Raw genomic sequence first — 16061 nt, 5'->3', positions numbered from 1 at the left:
TACACATTCGCGGACACACACACACACTTTCTATTTCCCCTCTCGTTCTTCTCTTCCTATCCTCTCTCTCTCTCCCTCTCTCTCTTTCTCTCTCTCTTTCTGTGTTTTTATAGATGTGCTGAGAGGTCACCGGTAGTCCGCTTTTAATTTTCCTCTTCTCTTCTCTTCTCTTCTCTTCTCTTCTCTTCTCTTCTCTTCTCTTCTCTTCTCTTCTCTTCTCTTCTCTTCTCTTCTCTTCGCCTCTCCTCTCTTCTCTTCTCTTCTCTTCTCTTCTCTTCTCTTCTCTTCTCTTCTCTTCTCTTCTCTTCTCTTCACCTCTTCAGCAGTTCATCCTGTCCATGCGGACCCACCGCTCGTCTCTCGTAACTTCTTACCTCATCTCTCTCTCTCTCTCCCCCCTATCTCTCTCTCTCTCTCTCTCTCTCTCTCTCTCTCTCTCTCTCTCTCTCTCTCTCTCTCTCTCTCTCTCTCTCTCTCTCTCTCTCTCTCTCTCTCTCTCTCTCTCTCTCTCTATTTATTTCTCCTGCGTCTCTGTTGGCGGTCAGGGAGAGACGGGTCAGTGTTTTGTCCTCAGCAGGACCGGGGCAGAAGAGAAAAGGGACGGACGCCAGTGGACGGCACTGTTTTCCTAATAGGATTCCTCAGCTGCCGGGGTCAAGAGAGGGGGACATGTCTGGAGGCAGAAACCTAGACCGGGTTCATGGAGCATGTGGATCAGGACCAGTGCCTCGTCGGAAGAGACCTGACTTCTATGAGCAACTTGTGAACTTCAACTTTTCTTTTATTTAACCTGTATAGCCGTCTGACGTGACTCCTCGTTTAAAAGAGAACGGGGAACGTTGTTGCTCTTCCCCCTTGGGTTGAGCTTCTAAATAAAAAACACATTCTAATCCTGTTGGACTTTCCTCAAAGAGATGAGAAGACAAACCCTGACGCTGTAACGCTGTAGGCGGATGTCCACTACGGAGCAAACCGAAGACATGTTACTTGTTTACCTGCGTCCAGCGGAACCCGTGACAACAGTCCTCTTCCGTCGAGACAATGGAGCTGCGTAAGAGAGTAAAATCGAGCAAAGTGGGCGGTCACCGCGGCATCTCGCAGGACAACCCTGTAAACGTGACACAGACGAGAGAGGGGTCTGAGGACGCGCAGGGGGGCGCCGCGGGGAGAGACACCAGGCCGGGAGGAATCCGGAATCAATCCATCTCCGACAGTCTGCCCCTTTGTCCCTGGCGACACTGGGTTGTCATGGCAGCGGGGCTGGTATTGGCTGGGCTGCTGGGGCTATGTCAGGCCTGGTGCGTTAACTCCATACATGAGAACTTGCTCTGGTTCTCTCGGCTCACGGTAAGAACCGAAAGGCTTCAACTCCAAAATGTTAAAGACGTGATGGATCTTAAACAGAAAAGAATGTGCACTTGGTCTTCCATTCAGTATTATTTTCAGAAATACACGATTCTCTCTATAGAAATGTTCCCTAGTAAGTATTGATTGTATCCCAGCAATCAGTGCTTTGTGAGAGGTAATGTTTCTGAATTGGATATTTAGTTTTGAAATTACTTTTTTCAATTAGTCTCGGGTCACATGTACATAATAACACCTTGTCATTGTCTGCTGCTGTAAAAAATAAAATAGAACTGAATGTTGCACAACTGTATTGTATTGAGGTAAAGAAAGTGCTCAGAGGAGATGAAAACACAGGGCAGCCAACAGTCTAGTCTCGCTCTGTGTGGACAAGGCCAGCAGGATGTCTCAATAATGCTAGCAGGCCCCGTTCCACACATATAGCTATAGATATAAAAAAATAAAAAGATCTCTGCGTTTTGGTCTCCTGTCCACATAAAAACAGCCAGAAAACTGCATTTAAAAACTGAATTTTACATGTATTTGTGTGGAATGGGTGAAACAGAGCATATGGAAAACGCTGACATCATGACCTGTTTTATGCGCCAGGAACAGATCGTGCACCAGGAACTGATCGATGGTGATGATACCAGCAGAGGTGGAAAATAAATATGTATCCTACTCAAATAAACGTACTGTTACTTTGATTACATTTGACTTAAGTAGAAGTAAAATTCCTGGTGTAAACATCTACTTGAATGAAAGTTGAAAGTTGTTAAAAATATAAGTTGAAAGTAACTAATTGAAGGTTTACTCAGAGTAAAGGTGTTGCTTTTTTAATGGTGGGGGGACAGTGAGGTTGGATGGAATATTGCTCCACTTCTACAAGACCATTTGCATATTCTTGGACATCTATGGACCTCAGTGAATGTATTCCCAGTGTCAGAAATAGTGTGTCTATTACTAGGCTTGCTTAAATTGTGATGAAACAAAGGAGAATATGAATTGTGATTTTTCTTTGCATCTTCATTACCTTCTTGAGATCATGTGTACAAAAAATATAAGGAAATGAATAAAGAGAAGATGATTAAACAGAAGGTGCTGTAGATACAGTACTGAATTCTCCCATCCGGACCAATGCTATTTGAAATATTATTATAGAATATAGAATAGCAGGCTTATACATTACCTTATTATAGCCAATTCGCACATTTATATATATACATATATTATCTTTCAAATGGCAGAGTTCAATTTGGATTTAGTATCACCAGGCGTGCATAAGAACAGATCTGAAATCTACTGTAATCTACTGTACTTTTTTATTTTGACCAGGGTGCAACCGTTTTGAAACTAATTTCAAATATAATTGTTGCTGCATGCTAAAAATAGGGAAGATAAACTAACTGTGCTTCAAAATAATGCAATAACGTTAAGTTGTGTGGCTTATTATCCCGAATAATAAGAGTTATTAAAAAAATGCATACAGAACTATGAACCTTGAACCCCATAGAGGCTTTCAGGAACTGTAGTTTTGAAAAAGTCCAACGCAGATCCAGAGCTATGGATGTCCTCTACAAAAAACTACAATTCCCATGGTTCAAGGTTTTCCAAAATGGTCGCCTCTCACGAAATAACCCGGACCAAAACGAAATGAAAATCTATCTAATAACACCTTAACCTATTGTTAAACTAACGTATTGATCATAATATACATTATAAATGCTGTTGTGACATGGTTATGATCATACTTGAATACGTTTGGAGAAAAAAAACGATACTTTTGTGAAACAGTCTGGAGAGATTTATGACATGATGTAATTTGCGGTCCGCGGACTGACAGCACGGGCAGAAGAGGTTAAAGATAAATAGATACCAATGTTTATCTGCCAGAGAGGACCAACCCACTTTCTCATATACGTTGCAGTGGTGTGTGTTATGTTGTAATAAGCTTCAAGTTATGTTGGAATAATCGGACAACACGTTGTTATAGCTTAACAGTGTTTACTCAACTGACACACATGCATAGCAACGAACATAGCAACAACAACGTCAACTGACACACATGCATAGTAACGTACATAGTAACAACAACGTCAACGTCAACGTCAAGTTCAGCCAAATGCCGTAGCATGAATCTGAACACATGAACACACACTGTTGCAATATCAGAACACTGGTTTAAGTGCTGGCACTCGCTAGAGTACCAGACGTAACATTTATCCCCGCTTCATGGGGAGAAATGGGGGCCATTGTCAGTCGTGATTCTCTTGGGCAGGCCCCAGCATGTGAACAGGGACTCGAGAATGTCAATCAGCACCCCGGCTATGACCGAGCCCACAGCCGCTACCTCAGGCCATTTGGAGTGGAGGTCGTAGACCACAACGAGGAAACACTGGTGATGCGGTACCCTGTGCAGTTCACCACAGACGTCGAGCTGCAGGTGCTCCCAGGGGACGGCCAGTCCAACGGCTGCATGGGTGGGGCTGGGGCCCTGGTCTTCCCGCTCAGAAGACAGGCAGTACAGTCCTTGACCAGGGTCTCAATTTCCCTGTCGATGCCTGGCCACCACACCAAGTCACAACACCGTTGTTTGAGCCTGACTATGCCCAAGTGGCCCTCATGCACCATAGCAAGGACACGTGCCCGAAGGACACTCGGGACCACAGTACAGAGCCCACGAGCGACGCAGGAGTCCCTTATGCTATAGTGCAGCAGCTCGTCAGGTGTCCTCGCTGGCCAACCCTGTCTGATGTAGATTGAGAGCGCAGAGAGGACGGGGTCAGCAGTCGAGGCGTCCTGGAGCTCCTGTAGCGACACTGTCTCTTGGAGGGGAGTGTGGAGGAGCTGGACCAGGTCATGCTCCGCCTGGTCCCAATCAGGAGTCGAGGGTGGGGCCGTGGGGGGACTATGGATTGTGCGTGACAGTAGGTCAGCTACCACGTTGTCCCGGCCCGGCGAGAACTGCAAGCTGAAGTTGTACTGCTGCAGGCGGTCAGCCCAGCGGTGGAGGCGGAGCGGTTTGTGGCCAGTGCCTGACGTGGCGAGGAGGGTAGTGAGAGCCTGGTGGTCCGTCCTAAGCGTGAATGAGCGGCCATAGAGGTACATATGCCAGCGCTCACATGCCCAGATGCAGGCCAGGGCCTCTCGCTCCCACACTGAGTACCTCTGTTCTGTGGGGCTGATGGCCCGTGAAGTGAAAGCGACCGGCCTCTCCACTCCCCCGTGCAGCTGTGACAGTACTGCACCAACGGCTGCGGCGGAGGCATCACACATGATGAGGCTGGTGCTGTCTAGGTCGAAAAACGCCAGGACTGGTGATGAGGTGAGCTGGGACTTGAGGAAGCACACAGCATTCGAGCAGGCAGGCATCCAAAGCCAGGGCTCGTCCTGCTTCAACAGCTTCCGCAGCGGTGCAGTTGTGGTGGAGTAATGTGGCAGGAAGCAGAGGTAGTACGCCGTCATGCCCAGGAAAGAGGCTACCTGGGCCGCTGAGGTGGGCTCTGGGACACAGTGTATGGCCTCTGTGTTTGTTGGAGCAGGTACATGCTGTCAGCCGAGAGGCGGAACCCAACAAAGTCAATGGTCGTGGTGGCCAAGACACACTTCTCGCCGTTGAATGTGAGGTGGTGCTTCGCCATCGCACTTAAAACGCTGTGGAGGCTCACGTCGTGACTCTCGGCGGTCGCCCCATGCACCACGATGTCATCAAGGTAGATGGCCATCCCGGCGAAGACGGAGGCCATGATCTTTTGGAAGCAGCTGGGGGCAGAGCTTAAGCCAAAAGCCATGCGTTTGTAACGGAAGACCCCCCTGTGGGTGATGAACGTGGTGAGGTTGCGGCTCTCTGGGTGTAGTGGCACCTGGAGGTACCCCTGACGAAGGTGTGGGAGAAGAATTCTTGTGGGAGAAGAATTGCGAGTATGTCGCCCAATTCAGTAGAGACACTGTGGCTCCAGTGTCGAGGAAGAGGGGCAGTGTGATATCACCGACCACCAATGAGCAAGTTTTGAAGGGCACTCGTCCTGAGATGACATTATGGATAATAGTGGTCGGTGGCTTGGAAGCGCTAGCTGGGGCTGACCTGCAGACCTTGTGGAAGTGGTTTAGCCTCCCCCAGTTGGAGCAGGCTTTGCCACGGGCAGGGCAGGTCTGGGCTCTGGAGTTGTGCGAAAGGGAGCCGCAATTCCCGCACGGCTGGCGCGAGCGGTCACGTGACTGGGAGACTAACAGTATACTGTACCCGCTGTCATCTGCACTCACGTTGAGGAGGGACACCCTTGAGCTGAGTGTTGTTGGATTTTCGGGTCCTCAGCCAGTAATCTCTCTTCTGCTGTGATGTCTGCGTTGTGATACCGTCTCTCTCCCCGGTGATGCATTCGACTCAGAAGAATTAACGACACACTGGAAACGTGATACCTTTCCTTGGTTGTTGATGTTTATTTTACACACACGCTGTCCCTCCACGCCTAAACAGTGCAGTAGTAATGCCCGTTTTCTCTCCGGGGATATATTCCCCAAACCGGCAGCCAGAAGATACGTCTCGAACGAGGAAATCCAGTGCGCCCACGGGATAGTTGGCTTGCCCGGCAGAGGTAGGAAGGGTGGAGGTGGTGGGATAGAAAAATCAGCCATCTCTCATGGCCAATGTTATGTTGTAATAAGCTACAAGTTATGTTGGAATAATCGGACAACACGTTGTAGCTTAACAGTGTTTACGTCCAGGTCAAGTTCGGCCAAATGCCGTAACGTGAATCTGAACACATGAACACACACTGTCGCAATAATCAGAACACTGGTTTAAGTGCTGGCACTCGCTAGAGTACCAGACGTAACAGTGTGTTTTCATGGATAAGAGTCAGACACACTTAGTGGTTAAGGGTCAGACAACCCTAATAGTTCTCATTAAGTTCTGCTGCCGTTAGTTCTCCAGCTGCTGGCAGCAGTCCATGCCCCCGGTCATGGAGCCTGATGGCCGCTGGCCATGCACATGCATATGTAGTTAAGTTAATTACAAGTAAAAATGCTTGTTGAAAACAGGATAATGAGATGGACTGGTGTGTAATGAGAATGTATATGCACTGTGCCATGGAGAGTCTGGGATGCTTGAATCCGCAACTGTGTTATGAATGTCTATTATTGTTTATGCTTCATGAAGCACTATTTTTACATTTGATTTAGATTTGATTTAGATTGATCTCAAACACAACAAACAATATCACACAGATCACAGTAATGACAAAATGTAAACGTAAATAAATGAGTCTGTCTTCATCCATAGAAAAGCAAACAAGGATGAGTTGGAGAAGGGGCAGAAGGAAGCACAGCTTATCTGCCCCTTTCTTACAATATCCTAACATTTACTCTCTCTTACTAAGAGAGAACAAATATATATATTATTTGTTTAGAATAAATCATCATCATCATCATCATCATCATCATCATCATCATCATCATCATCATCATCATCATCATCATCATTTTTATTTATTCGTACATGGAATTGTTACAGTCCAACAGTGTCTTCAGTACATATAACGTCACGGTGACCAATTGCAGCCACTCTTATTGTCTGGGACCAAATACGGCCACGCCCCACTCCCAGCAAAAAGTGGGAATCTCTAGAATGGGTTTGGGGCGGCGCTGTATACGGAAGTAGCTCTCAAGGTGACGATTAGACAACACTTTTTTGTTGTCAGTAGATGGCAGCATTGGTTTAAAATTAAAGGCTGAAAATGTTGAGAACTACAACACTGCATTTCCCAAGAGCGTTAGCACAGGTCGCAGGTCACTGGGATGGGTCTATATTCTCCGACGTGATCTGAACAGCGTTAAACTATTACTGCAACCTCGGTATAGCGACCGCGAATGGCCAACTAATTATCTTAACAAAAGTGCGCTGGTAGCATTACATATGTTGTCTAAAGGGGGACATATGGTACAATTTAAGATTCTAATGATAATCGACATATAAAGGACAAGATAAAGCATCGTTAATTTGTAAGAAACCTCAATGAAAACGGCGCAGGGTGCCTATTGTTATGAAAATGTGATAGAATCCTATAAAAATGTGGACGCACTTGGCCTACGTTCCGTTAGTTAACTTAATATGATCCACTAAATTCCATGGCCGAAAGGACCAGGAAGAAGAAACTCTTATTATACCTGCCCCTACACACATACCTATATACTATTTATACTACACTATATTATATTGGTATACAGTATTGTACAATATATATTTTTTTGTATCTCTCTTTCTCAGATTTTTCTGTTTTCTCCCCGTCCCAATTTAGTCGTTGTGCCAATTCCCCCCCCCCTCCTCTACCTGGTTGTTGTGCGCATGTTCTCCTACTGGTCGGTACAAGGGAACCCTGAAGTATCCGCACGCTTCCTCCGACATGTGCGGCGACAGCCAGTGGCTCTCTTCTCACCTGGCAGCGAGGGCTCTCATTGGTGAAGTGTAACGCGTGGGAGGTCACGCTGCCTTCCTCAAGTCCTGCCTCCGCTGAGCAAGCGCCCAGACCTGACCTGTAGGCGTCGGTGTCCACAACGCCAGTTTCCCACCCACGGCTTCCCTCCCCCTAACCCAGCCAAATGAGTTTGTATAGTGATCAGCCCAAGCCAAGGCAATGCTGACTGCGGGAGTCGAGACCGCAGCCTCTTGCATTGGTGACGAGCGCAATCTCCGCTACGCCACCTGACCGCCCGTATTGTACAATATTTTTTTTTTTACAATATTTTTATATATTATTATTCTATGTTAACTCATTCACGGCCAACCACAACTATGTCGGGTTATCTCGCCAACCGTCACCGCCAAAACCCGAGTATAGTCGGGTTTTCGATCGCTTTCATCGTTTTTTCTTGTATTCGATTTTTTTTATTCTATACAATCATGTTACCATTGGAACTCATTCTGAGACCCAGAGAGTGCAATACTGGCCGAATCCTGCTAGGTGGCAGTATCGCCTACCCTTTGAAATCTTATTTCACACTGTGTTACATTGTATATGGTCTGGGCAGAGAATTTAGACCAAGCCAAGTGAATCGCTTCATCCGAGCACTTTGAAACGCGTTCAGCACACTCCATGCATATTTTGTGCCAGTTCATGTCAGGGACCCGATGGACATCAATACTGGAAATTGCGATCAGACAATTGGAATATTCTTTTTGGGATACCTCCTAGTAAAGGTAAGGACTATATGACATCAATCCTACTTTGATCCAACAATGATTTCACATCGATCGCAACGATCAACGTATGTAGTATTAAAAAAAAATGCCGTTGCTGACGATCAGAGCATCAAAAAACGTGTCCAGGTGAGCAACGCGAACGCCTTTAGCAAAATCCACATATCGCTCCATAACGCAGCTTCCAGGAATTAGCCAGGATCACTCTGAAACTATACAATATTCACCACGGGATAACACGCGAACGTATATATAATTTTTTTTTACATGTTGGACGAGGGATAGTAGATAGATAGATAGATAGATAGATAGATAGATAGATAGATAGATAGATAGATAGATAGATAGATAGATAGATAGATAGATAGATAGATAGATAGATAGATAGATAGATAGATAGATACTTTATTAATCCCCTTGGTGAAATTCAGGGTATCTCGCAGCTCACACAGTATACAGACATTGACCGTTCTCATTCAGTTATTACACGTTATGTCTGCATCATGAATTAAAAATAAGCACATGATAAAATTCAATTAAATCATATCCATCGATATTAATAGGAGCGTGATTAGATAAAAGCAGGTGTATAAAACAGTGTATAAAAACAGGTGTAAAAACAGGTGTGTGGGTCAGAGGTCAGGTCCCCCGCACTATATTACGCTATTGTACAGTCTGATGGCTGTGGGGACAAAGGACCTCCTGTGCCGCTCAGTCCGTGAGTGCAGGGAGATGAGCCGTCCGCTGCGACTGCTGCTCTGCCCCACCAGGGTGTGGTGGAGAGGGTGGTTGGTATTGCCCATGATGGCCAGCAGCTTGCTCTGCGTGCGGCTCTCCACCACGGTCCCCAGTGGGTCCAGTCTCCTCCCCACCACTGAGCCAGCCTTCTTGACCAGCTTATCCAGCCGCCTGGCATCCCTGGCCGTGGTATTACCACCCCAACAGACAGCGGCGTAGAGGAGCACACTTGACACCACTGCCTGATAGAACATGAACAACATTTCCCCACACACATTAAAAGACCTGAGCCTCCTAAGGAAGAACAGCCGGCTCTGTGACTGTCAAATGAGCCATAGTATTGTCTCCATAGCTATAATATAGAATATAGATATAGCCCAGTGGCGTCGTTAGCCCTGGGCTTCCGGGGCTTCAGCCCCGGATGTTTTTCTCCTAGCCCCGGATCTAAAAAATTATAATAATTAAATGTTTTTTTTTTTTTTTTTTTGTGATGGCAGCATCCTCATTGTCTGTGCTGAATGTTTGTTAGTGTTTGGTATTTTTCTTTGGTTTTTAGTACTTTTAAACATCGATTTTTAGCAAGTAGTAGTTTTCATTTGATCCTATATAATTTTTTCATTCACCGATTTGTGGACTTTTTTTGTGTGTCTTGAAAGGCGCATTATACATAAAATGCATTATTATTATTATTATTATTATTATTATTATTATTATTATTATTATTATTATTATTATTATTATTATTATTATTATTATTATTATTATTATTATTATTATTATTATTATTATTATTATTATCATCCAGGAGGGAAAAGACACTTTGGATAGTAGGGACTGCATCTCTGCCTGTCCTGGCCAGGAAACACTTTGCAACTGTGATCTCCTCTGGCAGTAGTTGGATATTGTAATGTGTGGCGAGGGGTTGGAGCAATTCCACTGCGAGAAACTGGTCTGAGGCTGGATAAAATGCCTGTATGCCTCTCATACGTTGTTCTCCAACTCATGATAACCTGTTCTCAAGCTCTTGCAGCATTCTGTCGAGGACTGGATAGAACAGTCTCTGTCTCAGTTGATCTCCATGAGGTCTGAGCTTGTGCCACAAGATGACTCAACTACATACTCGTCCATCCTTTTCTGCTTCCTCCTTTGGCTGGTAGTATGTTCCTCAATCCCAAGGCCATTATATATGGCCTTTGTCCTGTCATACATGTCCACTGCCATCTCTGAGGTGCGATAACCTTTGAGTGTGTCCTGCACTGTGCTTTTAAATAGTACAGATAGGTATTGAAGATGTGCACTTTAACGCAGCAGCACCTGGAGGCATCCCATGTCCAGTGTCCACTGACAAAGACATGCTCATGATACTGTGATAAACTATATATATAAGCTTTAATCGAACCCTGGTTCATTTCCTCGGATAGTCCGGTTGGTTTGGGGTGGTGTGAAAGCTCATTCACTCTTGCAAGTGAACCCTGCTGCGGTTCATTTGAGATGTGAATGCAAAGCGGACCAAAGGTGGAGGGGAGAGAGCAGATGGTGGAGGTAAACGGTACCCTATCCCCCCCCCCCCCTCACAGTAAGCTGTGGTGTTCCACAAGGAAGCATACTAGGTCCGCTACTGTTCCTAATTTATGCAAATGACATGTCATCAGCTTGTGACTGCAACTTGTTCCTGTTTGCGGACGACTCAGCCCTGCTGGTCTCTGACAAGAACAAGTTACAGGTTGAAAAAACCCTCAGCTCAGAACTAGGCAAAATATGCATATGGCTCGCTGATAACAAACTATCATATTACACATGGGCAAAACAGAGTCCATTCTCTTCGGTTCAAATAACAAACTCAGCATGACCGACGGCTTCTCAGTTACAGTGGGTGACAATATTGTCACAAGGAAAGAAGATATTACCTACCTGAGTTCCATCCTAGAGGCAAATCTTTCCTGTGACAAAATGGCATCCAATGTAATAAAAAAAGTCAACCAACAAACTCGATTCTTGTACCGGATCTCCTCACTGGTAAACAAGAATACCCTGAAGACTCTGGCAGGAGCACTCATTCAAGGGTACTACGACTATGCTTGCACCTCATGGTACCAAAGCACCACAAAGGCGCTAAAAACAAAATTACAAACATCTCAAAACAAACTGGTCAGACTACTGCTTGACCTTACTCCTAGAACCCACCTCACCCCTGCCCACTTTGACAACCTAGGATGGCTTAGAGTAGCTGTACGACAGAGTACAGCAACTTGCAATGGGCCTGGTCTACAAGATACACTACACGACCAAGGTACCCATGTACATGTCAAAATACTTCCCAAAGGTCAGTGAATACCACGATCACAACACCAGAGGGAGCTCCACAAATCATGTTAAACCCAGATTCGGCTCTAACAAGGGACTAAACACGTTTTCGCAATTATGCCACATCAATGTGGAACGCCCTACCCAAAGCTGTAAAGGAATGTGAATCACTACCCACTTTCAAAAACACTCTAAAAAAACACCTACGGGAGACTGCAATTCCCCCTCCAATGTACAGTAAAAATTACCAAGTATGGTCTTGTCAATATTCCAATGTACAGTTTTGCTTGTACAGTTGTACAGTGTCACCCACCCACCCCCCCACTCCTACCCAACCTCCCCCCCACCCACCCAACCACCTCCAATGTACAGTACCCCCCACCTACCCAACCTCCTCCAATGTACAGTTTCTACGTCAAATGTATATACTTGTTTTCTGGACTTTTTTCGTATCACAAACAGTACTGTATTTGCAAATCTGGTATGTCATAAATGTATAGATGTAGCAGTACTGTCTATCTGTATGTCATATATGTCATATATGTTACGATGAATTGAAAATGGGGGACCCTGATGTAAACAAGATGAAAGTCTTTCTCTGGTCTGCATCCCCTTAACAATTCTATGTATTGAGCGGTACTGTACCCATTCTGCAATCTGTTAATAAAGTTTTCAATCAATCAGGCAGGAAAAGACCCCAAAATCTAATATTTTTTTTATGAGAAGACTGAAACATTATGTATATAATTTATTCGATTGCTTAAGCACGATTTTGAAAACAAGGCCCGGTGTTTCAAAACACTACACACAATTAGCACAACCACACACACAATTATCAGGACACCTCAGATCCTTTGCTAAATTAAACACAAACTATACACTAATTTATAAAAACTACATTTTGTTACCATATGAAACACACGTTTCATATGACTTAATTCTGTTTGAACCAGTTACACACGGCATGTGCTTAACCTAAAACACATTTAGCAATTCTACTTCTCAGTGATTAGAGTACTGTGAAGTACACAGAGAATGTGCAAATATACAATAAATTCACCAAACACTACACAAGACCAATGCTGTAGATGAAAATATAATTTATTTATCTCCATATACCCAAATCAATGATGCAGACTGATGAAAATATGAATTTTCTCTCCATATAACCAAATCAGTCAACATTTCAACATGGAGAATCACAAAAAAACATGTCCCAGTTTTCATGCTACTATACAGTGTGCATAACACAGTAAGCTCAGCAAATATCAGACAAACATAAAATACTGTATCCAGTACAGGTTAAAATGACAGTAAAACAAAAAGAAATTGAAAACATTTAAATAGAGTACAGAAAATACTAGACATTATCTCTTTGCCTAGCTGGATCTGGCAAGAGATTTTTTAGTTGTGATTCTCCATGTTGACATGTTGACTGATTTGGGTATATGGAGAGACATTTTATATTTTCATCAGTCTGCATCATTGGTTGTCTTGTGTAGTGTTTGGTGAATGTATTGTATATTTTCATGGTCTCTGTGTAGAGTACTTCACTCTCCTTCCATTTTGGTTGAATACAGGTGAACTCACCTGCTGCATTTTTATAGTGCTTAAACCTGATTGGTGTATCTACAATTAAGCAATGGTGTGTTTGTGCATCTGATTGCTGTGTTTAACCAATTGGCTCATATGTGTGGTAATTTGACATTCTATGTGTAATGTAATGCAAGTGTGTTTAGTGTTTTGCAAATCACTGTGTGTATTGTTTTGCAAAAATTGTGAGGCTGACATTGTGCTTATAGGGGTGCAAATCTGTTTTGCTCCTTGAGTGTAAGGTTTTGATAATTGTGTAATACTTTTGATTTGAGTGTTTATGCAATCGAAGAAAACTGTAAAGACTAGAGCAGGGGTGGCCAACCCGCGGCTCGCGAGCCGCATGCGGCTCTTTGCCTGTCAATGTGCGGCTCTTCCATCCACAAAAAAAAAAAAAAAAAATTAATGTTTTTTTTTTTTTAATTTTTTTTTTTTTTTATGTCACTCATTCCATACGGACGTAGAATAAACATTTACAATTTTTTTTTAAATGGTCCATTTGCATGTTCTTGGTATCTGAATCTAGGGACATATATGGATCAGTGTCAGAAATAGTGTGTCTGTTACTAGGCTTGAGTAAATTGTAATGAACCAAAGGAGAATATCAATTCTATTTAAAAAAAAATTATCTTTGACTGTAAATAACACCATGCTAAAATTGACCAGACCTGAAAAATCTAAGCAAATGAATAAAGGGAAGATGATTAAACAGAAGGTTTTGTAGATACAGTACTGAATTCTGCCATCTTTTTTATAATGTAAATTTCTCCACCATTTTTCATCATATTGCAACACCGTTTTTTGCAAGACGTTCACAGAAAGGTAGAGAAACTAACTGCGTTCTGTTTTATGGCAATAACGTTCAGGTTTGTGGGAGATAATCCCAAAAAATAAGAGAAATTAAAAAGTAAATCCAGAAGTCAGATGATTGACAGGGGCTGGTGTGAGCTGGGTAGCGTAGTTTTTCCGAAATTTGAAAGCCCTGAGTCTCTTCCTTCAAAAGACTACACTCACTTTTGGCTGTGCCACTTCCTCCTGTCAATATGCGCCGGTTTCCGACTCAATGCCCTGAGATTTCTATAATCTTATATTTCACTAATAACAGTTAAAATAATTGGTAAACAAACATAATGCTGAAAATATACACTTTTACTGTATATCTCGGGCTTAAGAGGTTAACCCTGTGAGGCCCAAATTAAAAAGAAATTAGCAACTTCAGAGGCCAGAGGGTGGGACATATAAACACATTTACTATCAAATAGCATTGTGAGGCTGAACAACAGGACCAATTGACTATACATGTGCTTAAAGGGGAACTATCTTATAAATGGCGTTTTTCAGTGTTTACCATTGTTTCTTAGCTATGTGGACTTATATTAATAGGATATATGTCTCTAATTCTCATATTGGCGAATTCTTCCAATTCTCCTCTCACAATATTCACCCTCACTGAACTGAGTCATCAAAAATGTGCATATCTGTGATGTCAGAGATTTCTCAGCTGCATAATAATGTGGCAGTTGATGTGGCAGTTGGCACCAGGCCACACAGTGGTTGGAGCCCAGCCTCAAAACGGCTTAAGATCTTGAGGTAGAAAAATGCGGTTTTTAGTACTTGATTAGAAATACAAAACAATGCATTTTTTTTGAAAAAAACCTAGGTGTTCCATAGACTCACAGGAATTGTGGAAAAGTGCCCAAATAGTGAAAGAAATGGTAAAATAGTTCCCCTTTAACATTTTTTAAATAAACATTATTTTTTTAAATGGCTAAAAGTGATTTTGTAATTTTGCAACCGTGGGTCTCACAGGGTACTTTTAACCCTGTGAGGCCCAAATAAAAAAGACATTAGCAACTTCAGAGGCCAGAGGGTGAGACCTATAAACACATGAAGGGTGCCGTGACTGAAAAAAAAGGTTGAGAAACGCTGGTATATGGTGTGGCTCTTTGTGGTACCACAGTCATTTTTTTGTGGCTCTTAGTCTCTGACTGGTTGGCCACCCCTGGACTAGAGATTAACTGTTTATTTCTTTTGTACATAGGCTGTGCATAATGTTTGTTTGTTTATTTACTTATGTGTATGATTCTTAACTGTGTTTTTATTTTGTTATTGGTGTATATGTATGTATGTATGTATGTATGTATGTATGTATGTATGTATGTATGTATGTATGTATGTATGTATGTATGTATGTATGTATGTATGTATGTATGTATGTATGTATGTATGTATGTATGTATGTATACGTGTATATATGTATATTTGTACTCTCGTTGGGGCCTCTTGGACCATATCAATGTTTTATCTGGCTAAATAAAGGTTAAATAAATAAATAAGAAACTGATGATTTGGTCCTGTTAACTTTGAATTTTCTATGGCGACTGCCCAGATCCCTCTCATGGACCTGGACCTCACTTTAAAAAACTCTAATCTAGTTATTCAGTATTCGTCTCTAATTACTCTAAAATTGCGTATTTCTGTGTAAAAAAAAAAAAAAAGCTGAAGCCCCCAATGTTTTCTAACCCTAAAAACGCCCCTGATTTAGCCCTGCAAACATCGTGACGCACAGTGAAAATCCCTATCTTTTAAAGCGTGGCCCATTGACTACAAGGATGGATAAAACGGCTGGCGCTGAAAGTGTTAAGCTGCTATATACTATATTTGTTGTGGTTTGACACCGACCCCAAACGCAACGACACAAGAGAGTAGATTCAGAGTTGCCAAAAACAAGGGCTTGTTTATTTACACTAAATAAACAGCATAGACTTGGTAGAGAACAGACAAAGACTGGGATACAAGCATAGATGAATGTTGCTGCTCTGCAGCTTCTCCCGGGATGGTTAGACTGGGGAAGCAGACGATGACGTCAGAGCCGCTCTGCAGACTT

The 16061-nt window shown here is 43.2% G+C and overlaps 1 protein-coding gene across 1 annotated transcript in view; it reads left to right on the top strand.

The window, feature by feature from the left end:
* Window positions 1-1041: 1041 nt before the first annotated feature.
* The window catches only part of dpy19l3 (dpy-19 like C-mannosyltransferase 3), a gene marked incomplete at both ends in the record, with an annotated part of 352724 nt that continues 337704 nt past the window's right edge, over window positions 1042-16061 (top strand). The window contains one exon of the mRNA XM_084308278.1: window positions 1042-1347. Within this exon, the coding sequence (XP_084164404.1) occupies window positions 1042-1347 (306 nt within the window). The remainder of the gene's footprint in view (window positions 1348-16061) is intronic.

This window comes from Notolepis coatsorum (assembly GCF_963971535.1).
Source record: "Notolepis coatsorum genome assembly, chromosome: 2".
In the NCBI taxonomy this organism is placed as follows: Eukaryota; Metazoa; Chordata; class Actinopteri; order Aulopiformes; family Paralepididae; genus Notolepis; species Notolepis coatsorum.
This window is presented reverse-complemented; position numbering and strand designations above follow the sequence as displayed.